Here is a 19723-nt window from a genome sequence, read left to right as displayed (position 1 = left end):
CGGGGGGGGCCACAGACTTGGTGGTCCTGTGGCCTCTCTGGGCCGCTGGGCGCAGTCCCCGAGGAAGGCCTACCCAGGCCCCGTTGGGCAGGGCTGAGGGAGTGCTGTGGAGGAAGGCCCTAGACTGAGGGAGCAGCTGTGGCAGCCAGCGGGCGGTGCCCGGCGGGACAGTCCGAGGAGGCAGGCCTCTGACGAGGAAGTCTGTGAGGGCCTAAGCCTACAGCGTCGAGGCTCAGGGACAAGCCCTTGGAGGGTAGCGGCTCAGCGGGTGAGCGCGAAGGCAGAATCCTCGGGAGCCAGACGCCGTGGAGACACCTCAGGGGCTCGGCGGGCCCGGAGCTGCGTTCCGGCGCGATTCTCAGTGAGGGGGTGGTTCAGGGGAGGCCGACTGAGGAGGGCGAGGATCAGCCCCGAGAGGCTCGGTGAGAAAGGCTAAGGACGGCGAGGTACAAGACTTGGTTCTGTGGGCGGGCAGACCCTGAGGAATCCCAGAGCTCTGAGAAGATCAGGCAGTGAGGACTGGGGCCTGAGGGCGCACAGTGCGCCCCGACCCTGGGGAGCGGGGATGGGACACACCGGCGTGCCGAGTGCAGCCGAGCCCACAGAGGAAAGCCCAAGGGCGGGCAGCTAGCCCAGCGCGCGCCAACCGCTGCGGCGCCACGGAAAGGCCCGCCCACCCGCCGCCACACCCGATTCTCATTGGCGACGACTCTTAACTCTCCGTGGATTGGCTACCTCTGGATCCAATTAGCCGGGCTTGAACCGTACTTCCGGTGAGAGAGGTCGGACGCAGGAGAAAGCCGAAGAGAGCGCTTCCGCGCGCTTCCCAAAGTCGCGGCAGCTCTTTGGGACAGTGGTGCGCGCCCGGAGGCTGTGGTGGTGGTGGGGGGGGGGGGGGGGGGGGATACGTAAGGAGGAAGGACGGGAGTGTCGGGACAGAGTGGGAGGGACGGAGCGTTGGTGAACCGCAAGGAGTGGTGTCTTTGGGGAGTGGAGAAATTGAATAAAACTGGGCGGGCCTTAAATAAGCAAATTAAGAGGCTAGGATTTGGTGGGCGAGGCCTAGAGGGGCCTGACCTTTGGGGCGGTGTCTCGGCGGAGCGTTGAGCTGCTTTGAGTGGGCGAGGGCATCATGGGGCGGAGCCTGACGTGGAAATGTTTGCCCGCTCCCTTCTGCAGCGTAGCATGAGACATCGCACTCTAGCCTCCGTCCCGGCCCTGTGGGCCTCCATCCCCTGTCCACGCTCTGAGCTGCGCCTGGACCTGGTTCTGGCTTCTGGACAGTCATTCCGGTGAGTGACCCTGGCTCCTGGCTCCTCGGCACAGCAGATCCTGGGGTGCATTGGGGGTGATGAAGAAACTTCAGAGTACAAAAGAGGAGACTGAGGCATGGGTGGTGGTGACCCTGTTACATGCTTTATAAAGTGGAGGTGAGGTAATAAGCCTGCGCAGTGTTGTTGCGAGGATTACATGATATAACTGATGTAAAAGAAAGCACTTTTACTTTGCAATTTGTAAGTCAGGTTTGTATATGGAGCATTTATAAGATGGGAGGGCCCCAAAGGGTGCAGGAAGGGAAACTGAGTGCTAGGGCTGCCCTGTGCCTGGGGGTCAGGTGGAGGGAGCAGAGCCCTGCGCACTGGAGTGGCGTGCTGGCCGACCAGGTATGGACACTGACCCAGACTGAGGAGCATCTTTACTGCACTGTGTACCGAGGGGATAAGGGCCGGGTTGACAGGCCCACACTGGAAGAGCTAAAGGCCGTGCGACAGTACTTCCGGCTGGATGTCAGCCTTGCTCAGCTGTATCACCATTGGAGTTCTGTGGACCCCCACTTTCAAGAGGTGGCTCAGAAATTCCAAGGTGAGTACAGAGCCTGAGGCAGGGGTTGGGGTGCTTGTGATTTGGTTAAGTTACTCAGTTTCACCATCTGTAAAATGGGGATTATATCCACCTCATAGGATTTTATGAGGATTAAAGAAGCTAAGACATGTAAAGTGCTTAGAATAGTGCCTGACACATAGTAATTATTATTACTGTTATTATTGTCCTGCTGACCACCATAGTGGAGTCACAAGGGTATTGAGCCAAATCCTGGCTGTGAGATCTGGGGCTGGTGACGTCATTCATTCTGTAAATGTTTACAGAGCATCAGCTCTGCGACTGGGGATACCACAGTGAACAAAACAGAAACAAATCCCCACCCTCACAGTGCTTACGTTGTGGCTTCTTCGTCTGTGGAATGGGATGATAACCCAGACCTCACAAGATGCTATGAGGAATGAGAGCTCTGGCGTTGCTTTCTCTAACAGTGCTGTCCCTCATTCCCCTGGGATACCCCGGAGCCTTGGTACCTAGAATCTGAGGGTGAGAAGAGGCCACTCCCAATAGCAGGTGATTTCTGGTCCCTCTGCCTTTCTGGTCCCCAGGTGTGCGACTCCTGCAACAGGATCCCATCGAGTGTCTCTTCTCCTTCATCTGTTCCTCCAACAACAACATTGCCCGCATCACTGGCATGGTGGAGCGGCTCTGCCAGACCTTCGGACCTCGGCTCCTCCAGCTTGATGATGTCACCTACCATGGCTTCCCCAGCTTGCAGGCCCTGGCTGGTGAGTAGGTGGGTCCTTGCCTCCGGGCCTTCCAGCAGCTTTCAGGGTCTGTTCAGTTCTCCCCTGGTGCCCTTCTCCCATCTCAAAGCTTCCTGCCTTTCTAAATACTGCCCTCATCCAGAATACTGCCCTGCCTGGTCTGATCAGCCCCAGTTACACCTCATCTTCCTTATCTGTCCCTGAAATGTCAGCACCTCACTAGTCTGGGCTTTTTGCCCCATGGGTTCAATGGCTCATCAGAAGACATCTGTATACAGTGTACAGTAATTTGGGCTTAAGAGCACGCATTCTAGAGACAGCCTGCCTGGGTCAGAATCTCAACTCTGGCACGTGACTTCTACATATATGACCTTGAGCACATTATTTAGCCTCTGTGTGCCTCGGTTTTTTAATCCATTGAATGGGATAAGAATAGCACCTACCGGGCTTCCCTGGTGGCGCAGTGGTTGAGAGTCCGCCTGCCGATGCAGGGGACACGGGTTCGTGCCCCAGTCCAGGAAGATCCCACATGCCGCAGAGTGGCTGGGCCCGTGAGCCACGGCCGCTGAGCCTGTGCGTCCGGAGCCGGTGCTCCGCAACGGGAGAGGCCACAACAGTGAGAGGCCCACGTACCGCAAAAAAAAAAGAATAGCACCTACCTATCAGAGTTGTCATGAGGGTTGAGTAAAGGAATACACATACTGCACCTAGCACAGTGTTTGGCTTATGGGATGTAAACAGAAAATTCAACTTGTTATCTCCGCAATGAATCCAACAATTCTGCAACCAGAAACACATATGTTCTTCACGGCAGCCCTGTGAGGCAAGTATTTTACAGAGGCAAGTATATCAGTTGGCAGTTGTGAGAACCAAGCTAGAGAAAGTGCTTGGTGACTGCATAGCAAGGAGACAGCCCCCTCTGGAGAAAACAGAATGTTTTAGGTGCTTAGAAACCCAATCTTGGGTCTTAGCTCCCAGCTTAGTACTCATAAGACCTCAAGAAATTCATTCACCTCTCCAAGCTTCTCTTAACTTGTTTGTGGAATGGGAGTAACAGTCTCTATCCAGAAGGGTTTGAGGGATGAGTAAAGCAATCATGAGGTAGGTAGTGCAATGGGGTTAAGAGCACAGGCTTGGTGTCCCAGACCTCAGTGCAAGGTCCCATCTCTACCATGTCCTTTCTTGAGCAAGTTACTTAACCTCTTCTAGGCCTTCATTTTCTCCATCCATAAAGTGGGAAGAACAATAATATTGTCATCAGGGTCCTTGAGAAAAGTAAGCATAATAATGTACCTAAAGCACTTTGCCCATGCATGGTACCCAGCACTTGAAAATAGAAGCTGTTGCTGTTACTATGACTTTTATTTTAGATCATGAATGTGAACGCCCTTTGGAAAGGTTAAGGAACTTAACTGGGGAGTTCCTCCAGGGCAGCAAGTCCTTCTCAGTCCCTTCTGCAGTGCACAGCACATAGTCAGTGCTCAGAGAACATTTGTGGAGGGGCAGAACCCAGGCCTTAACCCTTTCCTTTGTACATGCAAGTGTCCTGGGCTCTCCCAGAGGGTGGCAAGGTAGGAGAGGGGTGCTTAGGGAAAGCATTCCTGTGGGGTGCAGGGCTCACACACTAGCCTGATGACAGGAAGGATGTGATAATGCCTGACCCCTGATCCCCTCCCCACCACCCCACAGGGCCACAGGTGGAGGCTCAGCTCAGGAAGCTGGGCCTGGGGTATCGTGCCCGCTATGTGAGTGCCAGTGCCCGAGCCATCCTGGAAGAACGGGGTGGACTTCCCTGGCTGCAGCAGCTGCGCAAGGCGCCCTACGAGGAGGCCCATAAGGCCCTCTGCACCCTGCCTGGGGTAGGCACCAAGGTAAGGCCCCAGGGGGGTAGGAGAGTAGCGGAGGAGGAGAGAAGGCAGGCCTGAGAGTTGGGTGCTTGGATGCGGGCTTCTCTTCTGGAGGCAGAGTGGGAAGGAGAAAGGATACCAGCAGATGTTTTATTAGAGAAATGTAGAATGCAGAAAGGGTATAAAAGACATTGCTCTTTGAATGCATTTTTAGAAAAACCATTTGTTTAGGTACATATATACACTGCTATATGCAGAAATTTCCAGAAGGAATCACAGGGAACTTAATAGTGGTTACCTTTGGGAAGACAAATGAAAAGATGTTTCCACTTTTTATTTTGTTCTTCTCGTAAAATTATATGCACTTATAGAACTTCTTGTTAAATATCAACAGCGTTAGCTATCAGAAAGATGATTGGGAATTTGGCATTTATTGTTTTCTTTTTTATATTTCTCTGTACTTTAAAAATGAACTTTTGCTTAAAGAACTCTTTTTCATGGGCTCTGAACTCCAGCCTAACATTAAATCTTGGTTCTGCGTCTACCTAGCTGTGTAACTTTGGCCAAGTCATTTCACCTTTCAGAACCTCGGTTTTCTTGTCTGCGAAACAAGACAAGGGGCTTCCCTGGTGGCGCAGTGGTTAAGAATCCGCCTGCCAATACAGGAGACATGGGTTCGAGCCCTGGTCCGGGAGGATCCGACATGCTATGGAGCAACTAAGCCCTGGGGGCCACAGCTACTGAGCCTGCGCTCTGGAGCCCGCGAGTCACAACTGCTGAGCCCGCGTGCCACAATTACTGAAGCCCATGCACCTACAGCCCGTGCTCCACAACAAGAGAAGCCACAACAATAAGCCTGCGTGCCACAACGAGGAGGGGCCCCCACTCACCGCAACTAGAGAAAGCCCGCGTGAAGCGACGAAGACCCAATGCAGCCAAAAATAAATAAATAAATAAATTTATTTTAAAAAAAGAGAACCTGACACACATAAGATGTTCACCCAGTAGCACTCTCATCACAGCTGTTATTTATTTATATATATATATATATATATATTTTGTGTGTGTGGTACATGGGCCTCTCCCGCTGCGGAGCACAGGCTCCGGATGTGCAGGCTCAGTGGCCATGGCTCATGGGCCCAGCCGCTCTGCGGCATGTGGGATCTTCCCAGACCGGGGCACGAACCCATGTCCCCTGCATTGGCAGGCGGACTCTCAACCACTGCGCCACCAGGGAAGCCCTATATTTTTTTTAAAAGAATTTCTTAATACCAGGAGCTATTTCTTTTTTAAAATTAATTACTTTATTTATTTATTTATTTTTGGCTGCATTGGGTCTTCATTGCTGCACGCAGGCTTTCTCTAGTTGCCGTGAGCAGGGGCTACTCTTCATGCAATACGCTGGCTTTTCACTGCAGTGGCTTCTCTTGTTGCGGAGCACGGGCTGTAGGTGCACAGGCTCAGTAGTTGTGGCTCATGGGCTCAGTAGTTGTGGCTCGTGGGCTCTAGAGCGCAGGCTCAGTAGCTGTGGCGCACGGGCTTAGTTGCTCCGCGGCATGTGGGATCTTCCCGGACCAGGGCTTGAACCCTTGTCCCCTGCATTGGCATGCAGATTCTTAACCACTGTGCCACCAGGGAAGTCCACACAGCTGTGTTTTAAATTATTAATAGAATGTACAATCATAGTAACCTCAGAGTGGAGAAGGAAGCAGCTGGCTTTGGGGCTAGAAGCAGGTTGCTGGCTGGACCCTGCCATTCCTCCTCTGTGGCTCACTCTGTGTCTGTCAAAGGTGGCCGACTGCATCTGCTTGATGGCCCTAGACAAGCCCCAGGCTGTGCCCGTGGATGTCCACGTGTGGCAGATCGCTCAATGTGACTACAGCTGGCACCCCACCACCAAGGGTCCAAGCCCCCAGGCCAACAAGGAACTGGGTAAGGAGAGAGTGGGATATCGGGACTGGCAGTGAGCTGAGGTGGTGGAAACTTCCCACACCTCCCCCTACACCCCACCCTTGTGGATAGGGAACAGGAGGGCCAATCAATGTCACCTCACCACTTCTGGTTTAGGAAGCTTTTTCCGGAGCCTGTGGGGACCTTATGCTGGCTGGGCCCAAGCAGTGAGTGTACCTAGCCTTCCCGTCCTCCTCCAGTCCAGACCCCGTAGGACTTCGCCCCAAGCCCTGACCCACTTTCTTCTACCCCGCCACTGCCCCAGGTGACCCTAAAGGACTCTCCACCCACCCCAGCCCTGACTCCAGTGGACTCTCCTTGCTTCAGCCCTGCCCCCCATGAACCCTTCCGGCTCCCCACACGGCACCCCCAGTCTTGACCCCAGTGTACCCTCTCTCCACTCAGACTCCTCCCCCCCACCAGGTGCTGTTCAGTGCTGACCTGCGCCAACCCCACCGAGCTCAGGAGCCACCAGCAAAGCGCAGAAAGAGATGCTCAGGGCCGGAAGGCTAGGTGGGGGCGCTGGACGAAGGGATGCCCCAAATACCCCTCCCCACCATTCCCCCTTCTCACCCCCATCCAGTCTCATGTTGGAAAGGGGGCTCCTTGCAGCTACCTCAGGGACCAGGCACCCTCAAATCAAGCAGTTTGCGTGACAGTGTGGGATGGGAGTTGTCTGGGGAGACAGAGCTACCTGTGATTTTAACCTCTTCCCTTTATTATAAGAAGGAACAATAAAATAGAAACATTTGTATGGAAAATGCAGTGGAGGGGCTGTAGGGAAAGGGGTGCGGAGCGGGTGGAGCAGGGTAATTCCCCAGTTCAGGGAGGGGGGGAGCAGGCTGCCCCCAACCCCTCCTACACGGGGGATCCAGGCCCCTAGAGCTGGGGGGCCAGTGTGGGAGACAGTTCCGGGCCCGGCTCCACGCAGCAGTCTCGACAGCAGCAGCTGGCCACCGGCCCTACACGGGGAGAGAAAGCAGAGTTGGCCACAGGAGAAGACCCTCTGCTCTAGTGTGGGTGCCTCTCTGTGGACCACCCTTGCCCTTCCACAGAGCCCAGGGCCTCACCCCCAGCTGCTGGGGCCAGCAGCTCCCCGTGGCTCGCCGTCTGTCCCTGCCCCTCCTGGCTGGTGCCCAGCTGTAGCTTCCTCATGTGCCGCACCACGGCCGTGGCATTGAAGGCTTGCTGTGGAGAGAGGCAGAAGAAGGGACTTTGGAGAGAGTAGGACATCACGGGGCAGGGTCTGGCGGTGTAATTCTCGCAGCAGTTCTGTTAGTTTTATTCAGGCAATATTGGTTGATCGCCTAAAACTCCCTGAAACATCTACAAGGCTTTATTAAACTATATTCAGTCATATCATATAGTAATACACACACGCACATGTATAAAATGTATATATAGATAGACGTGTGTAACTTTTTATGTATAATTAATTTATTTTCACATAAGAGTAAACAATATAGCATTATGTGTCAGGCACTGTTCTAAGCACTTTACATAGTAGTTCATTTAATCTTCACGAATGTCTTTGAGGTGGGCACTATTACTGTCACCATTGTCAAAGGAGGAAACTGAGGCACAGAGAGGTTAACTAACTTGCCCAGGTGTGTGTGTATCATTCTCTATTCAACCTGTCCACTGAGATGTCCCTCAAATTTACCATGTCCCAAACCAAAATCATCCCCTAAAACAAGTTTCTGCCCCTGGGATCTCCATCTTAGTTACGGTACCGCCATCTACTTCATCCCCGACCAAAATCTTGGGCCAGCCCTGGACATCTCTTCTCTCCCCCAATATCCATTCTACCATCACTTCTTGTCAGTTCTGCCTCCCAAACGACTCCTGGACCAACCAGTGTTCTCTGTTCGCAGTGCCACTGCTCTGGTCCAAGCCCTCACCGTCTCCTGACTATGTCTCTGCCACAGCCCCCTAAAGGGTCTCCCAGCCTCCACTGTGCCTTTCTGCATCTTGATAGCCCTTTCTATTGGGCAAGTTCCAGCTGAAAATCCTTCTGGGGCTCATCAGCATCCTCAGGATCAAGTCATTGCTCCACTGTGGTACTCAAGCCCCCGAGCAGCCTGGCCCCTACCTGGGTCTGCAGCCTGGGCTCCTGCCCCACAGCTCCTCCAGTCCAGCCAGGCTTAGCGCTTACACTGCCCTGAATGGCTGCACTCTCACGTCTCCTGGCCCTTTGCACCCTGGTTCCGTCTGCCTCAGACATTATTCTGCTGTGCCCAGCTAATTCCTACTCAGCTATCACGTCTGACAGGTTTATGCCCCTTCCAGGATCTCGTAGCTTGGGTTCGATGTCTCCTTAAGAAGTATACACTGTTCTCCCTCTAGACTTGGAGGTCAGGGACCATCACTGGAATAGAGTAGGTGTCAGAGCATTGAATGAATGAATGAGGTTCTTCAGTAAGCACCCCTGAGCATTTACAGTGTGCCCCACAAGGTGCAAGCTGCTGTGTGAGCTGAGGGCTGGATGGGGCTGGGGAGGAGTCCTGGGGAGGCTGGGACCCAGGACTAAACGTGGACTCACCTTCCACTTGCTCTTGGCAAAGTTCTTCTTGATCTGCTCGCTCACCGACTGGTGAATATTCTTATCTAGAGCCGTATCTCCTGCAATCCTAGAGCGGATGTGTGTGGAGGGTTGTCAGTGAAGGTTGAGGCAGGCCTGGGGGCCCCAGATCCCACCCCAGCCCACAGCTTGTGGGAGCTCTCACCAGGGGTGCTGCAAGGCCTGTTCACAGGTGAACCTCTTCTCTGGATCCTTCTCCATCAAGTGCCGGATGAAGTCTTTGGCTGAATCCCCAAGACAAGAGCAAAGACAGCATGGTGGTGCCTGAGAACACCCCCAAGATAGAACCCACCCCTCAGGTCTGGCTGGCACCGAAGCCAGATCTGTCCATTCACCACCCCACCCCACCTGCACCCTTTTCTCTAAGCCCCCAGGCCCACCCCAGCCCTCCAGCTTTCTCCCTTAAGAATAACTTGTTCCTAGAGAAGATTGTGCTCAGTGTATTCACACTGATGTGTACATGACTGATAATGGCTTCACAGCTTTGCCTCCTAATCGGAGGCACAGGAAGACAGATAAAAACATGAATGGTGGTGTCTCAGGCATTAGGAATTCAGTGGGGAGAGGTATTTTCTAAAATACTATGTTTGAAGACCGAATGAATGAAAGCCTACAGTTTCTCAGGCCAGGAGCCAGGCAAAGAGAAGCACCCAGGGTGGGTGTCTGGTCTCGAAGACAGCTCTGGGGAATCTGGTGGAAGGAAGGCAGAGAGGAGACCCCCAAAGCAGATGAGGAAGGCACTGGAGGTAGGACCCAGGGGAAGAAAGCAAAGCCCCAAATACCGGAGTCAGAGATGTCGTCCCAATAAGGAGAGTCAAACTCGTACTCGGCCTTCAAAATCTGTTCAAAGAGTTTGGCATCGTTTTCGTCATAGAAGGGGGGATAACCACAGAGCCTGGGCAAGGAGAAACTCATTCTCATTTCCATTTTCATTGTACCCACTGGCTCCAGGATGGAGCTTTGGGGCAGTCTCAGGGATCAGGCAGAACCCACAGGAAGGAGTTACCCCTTTTACAAAGGGGAAATTTGCCCCTCTCTGCCTTGCTCACTCCTGTCCAGCTACCCTGGCTTTCTGTTCCTTAACATGCCGCCATCTGTCCTTCCTCAGGGCCTTTGCACTTGCTGTGCCCTCTGCCTAAACCATTCTCCCCCCACACCTCGAATGTCTGGCTCCCTCACTTCAGTCAGGATGCCACTCATGCCACCTCCTCAGAGAGGCTCCCTGACCTCCTATCTACAATAGCATCCATCCCCATCTCCCTTCCCTGCTTGATTTTTCTTCTTAATATTTCTTACCACCTGCCATTATTTTATAGATTTACTTATTTATTTTCTGTCTCCCTTATTAGCATGTCTGCTCCCTGAGGGCAGGCACCTTGTCTGTCTTATTCTCTGCTAAAGCCCCAGTGCTTGGCACAGTGCCAGAAACATAGTATCTGTTGAGTGAAGTAATATTAGTCATTAATTGGTAGATATGAATATGGATGGCAGGAAAGAAGAAATGGCAGGGAGGAGGAAGAGAGCAAAGTAGGGGAGAGAAGAACTCTGAAGCCACATCCCCAACGGCCAAGCCCCCCACTCACAGGATATAGGCGATGACCCCAATGGACCAGCAATCCACTGCCTTGCTGTAGGGCTTCTGGGCCAGCACTTCAGGGGCTGTGGAGGGAAGGGGACATGGTGGTGACAAATCTGCCCGGCAGCTTTGGGTTCCTCCCCGCCCACATTCCCAGCCCACAGCCCTCCGCACCCACGTATCCTGGGGTCCCGCAGGCTGTGGAGAGCACGCTGCCGGGGTCTTCCATCTTGGAGAGGCCAAAGTCGGAGATCATGATCTTGGAGTCTTCATCCAGGCTATAGTACAGCAGATTCTCTGGCTTGGAAGATGGGAGGTGGGGGAAGAGGAGTGGGAGATGGCCAGAGGCCAGCAGGACCTTCTGCCTCCCCAAGCACCCCAGCGAGCCCCCCAAAAGCCACTGTGGCATCACAGCTGCCATCTTGGTTGGAGGCACAAGAAACTCAATTAAGTTCGAAGTTCCAAAAGGACAAGGGCCTCGGGGATATAGAAGGGAATTTCCTATAAATCTCAGGTGTGTACTGTGACACCCTAAAGAATTTTTGAGGAGCTCCCGTGCGCCGGATCCTGTCTTGTGCTTGATTTCAGTTTATTCTTACCACATCCCTGCTAGCCCACTCTGAATAATCCCACTTTACAGTGGGGGAAACTGATGCCTTGAGAGGCAAAGTGACTTGCCTGAGAATCTACAGTTAGGGAGGGGAGTGGCAGGGAGAGAATTCAGACCCAGATCTGTTTCACCCCAGCACTCTTCTAGAGCAGAATGAGATGTACTACAAAACGTGAACCCCATCATTGTCTCTGAGGAGCAGGCTTTCAGGGGCTTCTGGCTTTCTTCTTCGTGTTTTGCTACCCCATTCAAGTTTTCTACAAAGAGCAAGTGGGACTTTTATTATCAGAAAAAGACATAAGATGCGACTGGGATAAAGTAACGGCACAGTTCACCTTTGTGTCCATTTGTGTGTCAGAGATGGAATGGGGAGGAAGCAGTTTAGGGCTTACCGGGTTAATTCTGCAGGTGGGAAAGCAAGGCTCAGCAACGGGGTGAGAGGTACCCAAGGTCTCAGGAATTTGCAGAGGCCCCACCCCTGGGTGCCCCAGCTCCCCACACACCCTCACACCCACCTTGAGGTCTCGGTGTACAATGCCCAGGTCGTGCAGGTACTTGACGGCATCCAGCACCTGGAAGATGAGGCGGCTGGCGTCCCGCTCTGTGTAAAAGCCTTTTTCCACAATTCGGTCAAACAGCTCCCCACCTGACACCCTGTAGCCAGGGACAGGGCAGTCTGGACAAGAGAACGGAAGGCAGAGAGGCCAGGGAGGGGGCAGCAGGGAGAGCTGTGAGGAAGGGGCAGAGGCAGGGCCACTCACAGCTGCATGATGAGATAGAGGTGTCCCCCACTTTCATAGATGTCATCCAGGGCTACAATGTTGGGGTGCTTGATCCTGAAAGGAGAAATGAGGTGGTTCAGAGGTGAGGACAGTTCAGCCACCTCCCCACCCTCATGGTGAAGAACCACCGCCTGCAAACCTGGGCAGGACGAGCCTGAGATCTGGGTCTCAAAGGGAAAAGCTGATTTACCATGATGTGTCATAGTGTCATGGAAGGCAGGAGAGCCACAGGCGTTAACACTGGCCTCCGGCGTCAGACAGACCCGGGTCCTCATCCGCCTCTGCCACGTGCTGTTTGGGGGCAAGTCTTCTCACCTCACAGTGCCGATCAGTATGTGATTTTAACACTTGTCTGGGTTTATAAAGTTGTCAGCCTCCCCCACCAGAACATCATCTCCACAAGACCAGCAGCTTTATCTTGCTCACCACTGTTGCTCCACACCTGGTGCAGAGTGGGTGCTCACTCATATTCACTGAATTGAGGGTAACCTCTCCGGGCTTCAGTTTCTTCATCTATAATATGAAGCCAGTGATAGTACTTCCCTCCAAGTGGTGGAGTGAGGATCATGTGAGGAAATGCAGGGAAGAATCGGCACAATGCCTGGCACACAGTAAACGCTCCAGAAATGAACCAATGATGGTAATTGAGTTTGATGGAAGATTTGGCTCTGCCACAAACTTGCTGTGTGACCTTGGGCAAGTCCTTTGTCCTCTCTGGGCCTCAGTCTCCCTGACCCAATAATGGAAATGATTATTTCGTCCCTGCCCATGGTGGTTGGAAAGCTCAGCGGGGAGGCTGGAAGTGAAGATTCTATATGAGCTTTCCAGTGAGAACAGCAGGTTTCCCATCAGCATGAACAGTTCGGAGACCATTTGGTTGTTGAGTCAGGGCATCTGCAGATGAGCATTTTTCAACTTGCTGGGTGGTTTAATATGTGGCAGGAACTTGCGGTAGGTCTAGAGATAACGTCAGTTGAGATACATGGGTTTGTGACACGTTCAAGGACTGATCTTTAGATCTGATTGGACATTAAACCACTGTAAAGAAGCAGTGGCATCTCGGTCACATCTGTCATGTTAGCTGTTGTGCCAGGTACCTGAAATAAAGGACCTCTAATGCTCCCCAAATCCCTACCAAGTGGAGATTATTACCTCGTGTTACAAATGAGCAATTTGAGGCTCAGAGAGGTTAGATGATTTGCCCAAAGCAGAGATAGGAAGCGAATGGGAGGGGTCAAGGCAGGGTCAACCCAGGGCAGGGACAGGATGTGGCTCACGTACTTGTGCAGGACAGCAATCTCATTCTGCATGCTGCCCTCCTTGCCCTCCAGAGCCTTCTTGGCAATACATTTGATGGCCACCAGCTTCTGAGTCCTCTTATCTTCTGCCAGGATCACCTCCGAGAAGGCGCCTCTGCAGAGAGAGGGGATTCACGAGGTGGGGAACTCAGCTTCCCTCCAGCCTCTCCTCCATCCCGCTATGGGTTACGTGACCATCCCCAGACCAAGGAGATAGGATGAGCCTCCCTCCATCACTCATTCACCTCCCTGGTGCCAGAGGTGACCCAGCCTGGCCAATCAGAGTAGTCTATCCCCTGGCCACAGTAATTGGGTCCTGTGATATAAGCCAGGTTACTGACACTTTGAGAATGAGGTGCTCTTTCCTGCTAAGCTGGTAAGACGTAAGCTTGGCACTAATGGTGGTCATCTTTGCCACCACTTGGGGAGAGCCTGCTTGAGAACGAAGCCAACACAAAGGAAATCAGAGCTGAGAAACCGTCAAAGACAATTTCCTGATAACATCATGTGAGCCCCTGCATCCCATGCCTGAAGTTTACTCCCTAGGCTTTTTTATTATGTGCATGACTGATTCACTCCTTTTTCTGCAAAAGCCAATTTGAGTCATGGCTTATTTAACACCCTTTAGAACCATGAAGAACCATTAGTATCACCTGGGAACTTTTCAGAAGTGTGGAATCTCAGGCCCCGCCCTAGACCTACTAAATCAGAATCTGCATTTTTAATTTTTATTTATTATTTTATTTTTGGCTGTGTTGGATCTTTGTTGCTACGCGCGGGCTTTCTCTAGTTGCAGCGAGCGGGGGCTACCCTTTGTTGCAGTGCGCGGGCTTCTCATTGTGGTGGCTTCTCTTGTTGAGCACGGGCTCTAGGCACGCAGGCTTCAGTAGTTGTGGCTCACGGGCTCTAGAGTGTAGGCTCAGTAGTTGTGGTGCACAGGCTTAGTTGCTCCGCAGCATGTGGGATCTTCCCGGACCAGGGCTCGAACCTGTGTCCCCTGCATTGGCAGGCGGATTCTTAACTACTGTGCCACCAGGGAAGCCCTAGAATCTGCATTTTAACAAGGCCGTCAGGTGATGTGTATCCTCACTGAAGTTTGAGAAGCAATGCTTTCTAACAGGCTCTTAGAAAGGAACACATTCATTTTCACTAAAGTTCACTGATTAAGGAGGGTTTACTAGAGTGTTCTTTCTAGGACGGTTTGCTTTCCCTGGGATAATAAGAAGCCATAAGTCAAAGAAAAGCATCTCTCGTGAAAGCTCAATCATCAGAATAACTAGTGACTGCGATAGCCTCATTGCTGGTTTCCAGTCTTGTCCCTCTCCAGTCCCTCACGCCTTCTGTGCTGTGGCCAGAGTGACCATCCTGAATTGCAAATCTGCCACAAAGTCTTAAATGTCTTCCTGTGGCTCATGGGATCAAGTCCAGCCTCCATAGCTTGGCTTTCAGGCCTTACATGACCTGTTCCTCTCTCTTCTCAGCCTCTTCTTCCACTCTTCCCCCAGCCTCTGATGAGAAGCTCCACTAGACTCTCCTTCCACACATAACATGCCTCTGAACCTTTGCTGATGCTATTCCTTCTGCCTGGAATGCCTTCTCCCTCTCTGACAAGTACACTCCTACCCATCCTTTAGTCCCCAGCTCTAATACTCCCTTCTCCATAAAGTTCTTCTCCACACAGAAGCCACTGCTCTCTCTGGGCTCAACAAAGTCCTCATTCCCAAATTTAGCTAGAGCACAGCACACACCCTGTTGTCATTTTCCATAGGTCTGTCTCCCTCACATGTTTGGGATCGACTTGGGAGATCAGGTTTGAGTTATTTCTGGATTCCCACCACTGAGAACAGAGCCACGCCCAGCTTCAGTTCCAAAACCTAGGCCAGAACCCCCAGTTCTTGGCAACAAGTTTAAAAAACTGGCTCCTTCATTCCTCCTACTTTCTTCTCGTCACAGGAACCCAGAGCTGTGGCAAGAGCAGCCTCTGTTCCACCCACTGTCAGCCAGAAGTGAGAAGCCCAGGCCAGCTGGGCCATACAAGGCCACCATGGGGCCTGGGCAGTAGGAAACAGGAAGCAGTGATCAACTGGCTAGAGGAAGCACCACCCTGGACTCAGCCTCCCCAGCCAGTCAGGCCCAGGAGTGAGGACCTTCCCAACCCCGCCCCGCCCCCCCCAGCTCAGGGACAGCTCTCCCTTTCCTCCTGCCCTGAGACTCACGTTCCCAGAACATCACGGAAGTCGTAAATGTCCCCAATGTCCTCCGCCTGCTTCCAGCTGGGGCCTTCCACTGCCCCCGGCATGGCCCACTGCCCCCTGGCCACAGCCAGGGCTCCTGGGAAAGGGAATGGAAGAAAAAGACTCAGCAGGGCCCAGCCTTCTTTGTGGGAACTTACTGGGGGCCCCATTCAGCCTGCGTTTATTCATTCCTTGATTCATTCATTTGACAAAATCATTCAACTTTCACTCATTCACAGGCCATTTGTTCATTCAGCAACATCTATGCATCATATCCTTATGCCTAGAGGAAAATCCTTCAGGGTGGCAGCAAAATTCTTTATTCAACAAAGTCACTCATTCATTCGTTTATTCAGCTCACCTCCCAGTTCCTCCCTCTCTAAATCCAAACACTCCAGGGGACACTGACCTCTGGGAGGACAGAAGAGAAGACCCCAGAGCAGCTTGTAGAAATGCACAGCCCCGGAGGATCCCCCGTCCCCAGAACCAGCAATGTCCCAGCCCCACCCTGGGAATTGCTGGGGTGTCTCCTCTCCCTCCTCCTTCTCCCTGCCAGGCCTCTCGGAAATCAGTTTTCCGGCAGCCTGGGCTTCCAGCAATATCTCAGCCATGTTTTTAAATAGCTCCTTCTGCACCGTTACCACAGCAACAGCAGCCACAGCTGGAGCTCCCCGGACCTCCTGTTACCCCCCTGTCACTCCTGACTCCCCATCTGGGTCCCAGCAGCCTGAGAAATGGTCCCACCCAACCTGTCCCCTCCCGGCTTGATCTCACCCTGATCTAGCCTGTACTTTTCTCTGTTGAGACATCTGTCTCAACCAGCAGTAGAGAGTGAGCATTCTCTCTCCATTCATCAGGTGGAGAATGGGGAGACTGAGGTTGGCGATGGATAGGGTCTGGACCCAGAGTTGCCCAATGACCCTAGCTGGGGCTCCAGCTAAGCTTGCTGAAGGTAAAGGCCTTGGAGGGGGCTGCAGCCAGACTAGGACCCATCCAGAGAACACAGCCTCTCAATCCCATCCCAGGCCCACAGAAAGTGAGGCCAAAAGAGAGGCCAGTGTACTGTGTGACCTCAGGAAGAGCACTTTTCTTCTCTGTTTTTTCTGTGGGAAAATGAGGGGAAGGTTCCCTGACTAGAGCCCCTGATGTACGATCCCACTCTTTGGGTGGGACTTTGTTCCCAGGGGGGTCTGGCCACCTATCCCAGGGGCAGAAACTTCTAGGAAAGGAAACTTGATGGTAAGCTCTAGAGGCAGAATTTTAAAACCCACCTGAAGGCCTGGCAAATACAAACCTCACAGTTCCACACATATCCCTACACCCAGATACACCACACCAAGACTCACCCACACCCCTGAACCCAAACACCTGCCCCCAGATCCAGCACACTCCGTCTCCAGATGATGCTCTGACATCTCATCATACATGTACACCCAGACATCAGCACACATGTCCAAACACACACTTACTCAGACATCCTCACACCCAGACATCCCTCCCACACCCCAAAACACACATCCACATACACCTGGACGAGATGACATGCAGACAGGACACACACACACAGACCCCTCACCTGTATACCAGACATCCCAGATTCATTCACACCCTTCACCTTCCAGCTCCTATACACCCTAGAAGCTCTTAAACTCCAAATCCTCAAAACATCTAACTCCAAACATCCTCAGTACACAACTGTATACCCCCCAACTCTGACTTACTACCCTTTGAGCCAGATTCCAGCACACACAACACCTAGATACACAATGTGCAGGCCAAACACTGTTTCCCAGACATCCCCACCCATACGGATACCCTGACGCACCAACATGCTGCAACTTCATATCACATCCACTTGCCTGTGCTGTGACATTCGCATACCCCAACACGGCCCCCTCCTAATGCCCAGTCCTTCCACATTCAGGCCCAGCTGAAGGCAGACACACACACACACACACACACCCCTCCTCCTGAAGGCAGACACACATGCGCGCGCACACACACACACACACACACACCCCTCCTCCTTCCTCTTTTACCCACTCAGTAAAGGCACCTGCTGGGCCTGGGGCATAGGTGGGGGACAAAGGCCCAGCACTGCCCCTGTACAGTCCAGTACGCCCAGGCACCCCCTCCCATCTTTCGGGGATGGTGTCCAGCGGCTGAAGGGTCCCGCCGCCCGACAGCGCCCAGGGTCGCGGGTGGGGCGGTTCCCGGGCTGTACCTGCGGCTGCCCAGCCGCGGGGCTGGCTGGGAGGCGCGAGTTGTCAGGTGCCGAGCTCCGTCCGCCGTCCGCCGCTGCTGCGCGCTTGGCCCGCCCGCCCGCTCTCGGGCTAGGGCTCGATTCGGGCTCAGCTGGCTCCCTCCGCCCGCCCGCGGCTCTGATGTCAGAGGAGGAGGAGCCTGCGGCGGAGGGACTAGGGACTGGGAGGTGAGGATCCGCTCCTGGGCTAGGGAAGGGGCGCTAGGGGCGCTGGGGGCGCTGGGGGCGGGGGTGGGCGGGGGAACCCCTTAGTTCAGGTTGGAGCCTCCGTTTGAGTCTTTCCATCCTTCGTCTCCCGGCAGGGTCCCCGTTTCACAGAAGGAACAACTGAGGCACAGAGAGATGAAGGGTTCAGAATCAGCAGTTGGTCAGAATTAGAGTCCAATTCGAACCCAAGTCTGTCTGATGGCGGAAGCTGGCCATTTTCACCCTGTCTCTTGGAGTTCCTTTCAGACCAGTTCCGTGACCTCCCTTAAGGTTGGACTCTGTCCCTCCTCCCCTGCCCCCCCACCTCCGCCCCGGGGAATTAGGCCCTGGGAAGAGCTTAGGAGACTGATGGGGGTGGAGGGATGGGGCCGTAGGGAAAGGACAAAGCAAGAGTAGGAGGCAGTGAAGAGAATTGAGGCAACCGTAGGGTGGGGGCCGCATTTGACAGGCGGGAAAACTAAAGCCCGAGGTCCCCCTCTGAGGCAGAGCTGATGCTCTACTTCCCTACACCTGCCGGGCAGAACAGGAGGGTGCCCTGAGAGCCTGGGGCGGGGAGGGACGGGGGAGGAGGGAGAGTTAAATCAGGATCCTGGAGGAAGTCGGCCAAAGAGGACCACGTGACTGGGCAGGCGCCAGTGACCGATGGCTCGGGGCCAGGTTGGGGAGGGAAAGCCCAAAAGTGCCCCGGGGAGGTAGGCAGGGGGCCAAGGGAACTGACTTACATCCTCTTGCGCGAGGCCTTCTTTGGGAAGGTGGCCCGGGGGGGCGGGGGGGGGCGGGGGCGGGGCAGCAACTCCCAGGAAGTAGTTGAAGTAGGGGTGGGGCTGGATGGAGTGAAGCCAGCCAGAGGAGGCTCTTTGCCGAGGACCCCAACTCCACCTCCATCATCACCCAGTGCTAGCCCTAACTCTTGAATTCCTGCATTTTCCAGGAAGATGGGGAAGGGACAATGCTTACCCCCAACTCAACTTCAACTGACTTTTCCCTCTCTTATCCTCAGGACTGTGTCTGAGTGTGGTCAGTTATTATGCCCATTTTACAGTGAGAAAGGAAGATGGCAGAGGTTCCTAAAAAGGATTTTTTTTTTTTTTGCGGTACGCGGGCCTCTCACTGTTGTGGCCTCTCCCGTTGGGGCGCACAGGCTCCGGACGCGCAGGCTCAGTGGCCATGGCTCACGTGCCCAGCCGCTCCGCTGCATGTGGGATCCTCCCGGACCGGGGCACGAACCCGTGTCCCCTGCATTGGCAGGCGGTCTCTCAACCACTGCCCCACCAGGGAAGCCCAAAGCTTTTTTTTTTAATATAAATTTATTTTATTTTATTTATTTATTTTTGGCTGTTTTGGGTCTTCGTTGCTGCGCGCGGGCTTTCTATAGTTATGGTGAGAGTAGGTTTGCGGGCATCAGTAGTTGTGGCACGTGGGCTCAGCACTTGTGGCTCGTGGGCTCCAGAGCGCAGGCTCAGTAGTTGTGGCGCACGGGCTTAGTTGCTCCATGGCATGTGGGATCTTCCCGGCCCAGGGCTCGAACCCATGTCTCCTGCATTGGCCGGTGGATTCTTAACCACTGCACCACCAGGGAAATCCCCCTAGAAAGGCTTCTGAGACTAACTTATCTGAGTCACACTCTGCCTTTCTGAGTCTCAGTTTCTTCATTGGGAATGTGAGAATATCGATGACTGACTCAGAATTCTCCTGAGAATTCTATGAGACTGATGTATGTGAAATGCCTTGAATACCATTGGAATTAAAAATTTGACAGCTAAAATTTACTTTTAGTGTAAACTGAG

The 19723-nt window shown here is 53.4% G+C and overlaps 2 protein-coding genes across 4 annotated transcripts; one reads left to right on the top strand and one right to left on the bottom strand.

Annotated features, from left to right (window-relative positions):
- The first annotated feature begins 1155 nt into the window (after positions 1 to 1155).
- Positions 1156 to 6898, top strand: OGG1 (8-oxoguanine DNA glycosylase). 3 transcript variants are annotated; one of them, XM_065885630.1, is made up of 7 exons: positions 1156 to 1292; positions 1616 to 1863; positions 2430 to 2609; positions 4278 to 4459; positions 6226 to 6367; positions 6503 to 6552; positions 6809 to 6898. In XM_065885630.1, the coding sequence occupies exons 1-7, from the start codon at positions 1156 to 1158 to the stop codon at positions 6896 to 6898; spliced, it is 1029 nt and encodes a 342-aa protein (XP_065741702.1). The 3 variants fall into 3 exon arrangements, with proteins under 3 accessions (XP_065741702.1, XP_065741701.1, XP_065741703.1); XM_065885629.1 differs by having other exon boundaries at positions 6791 to 6898; XM_065885631.1 differs by lacking the exons at positions 4278 to 4459; positions 6226 to 6367.
- A 188-nt stretch (positions 6899 to 7086) lies between these two features.
- Positions 7087 to 17771, bottom strand: CAMK1 (calcium/calmodulin dependent protein kinase I). Its single transcript, XM_065885628.1, has 12 exons — positions 17691 to 17771; positions 15449 to 15563; positions 13216 to 13347; positions 11914 to 11988; positions 11668 to 11806; positions 10717 to 10843; positions 10550 to 10625; positions 9749 to 9861; positions 9112 to 9190; positions 8928 to 9015; positions 7456 to 7573; positions 7087 to 7347 (listed from the first exon to the last, which is right to left on the bottom strand). The coding sequence occupies exons 2-12, from the start codon at positions 15529 to 15531 to the stop codon at positions 7265 to 7267; spliced, it is 1113 nt and encodes a 370-aa protein (XP_065741700.1). The 5' UTR covers positions 15532 to 15563; positions 17691 to 17771; the 3' UTR covers positions 7087 to 7264.
- Positions 17772 to 19723: the final 1952 nt, after the last annotated feature.

The sequence above is a fragment of the Phocoena phocoena genome, chromosome 10, assembly GCF_963924675.1.
Source record: "Phocoena phocoena chromosome 10, mPhoPho1.1, whole genome shotgun sequence".
In the NCBI taxonomy this organism is placed as follows: Eukaryota; Metazoa; Chordata; class Mammalia; order Artiodactyla; family Phocoenidae; genus Phocoena; species Phocoena phocoena.
The sequence above is the reverse complement of the archived record's forward strand: the minus strand, read 5'-3'. Positions and strand labels throughout refer to the sequence as shown.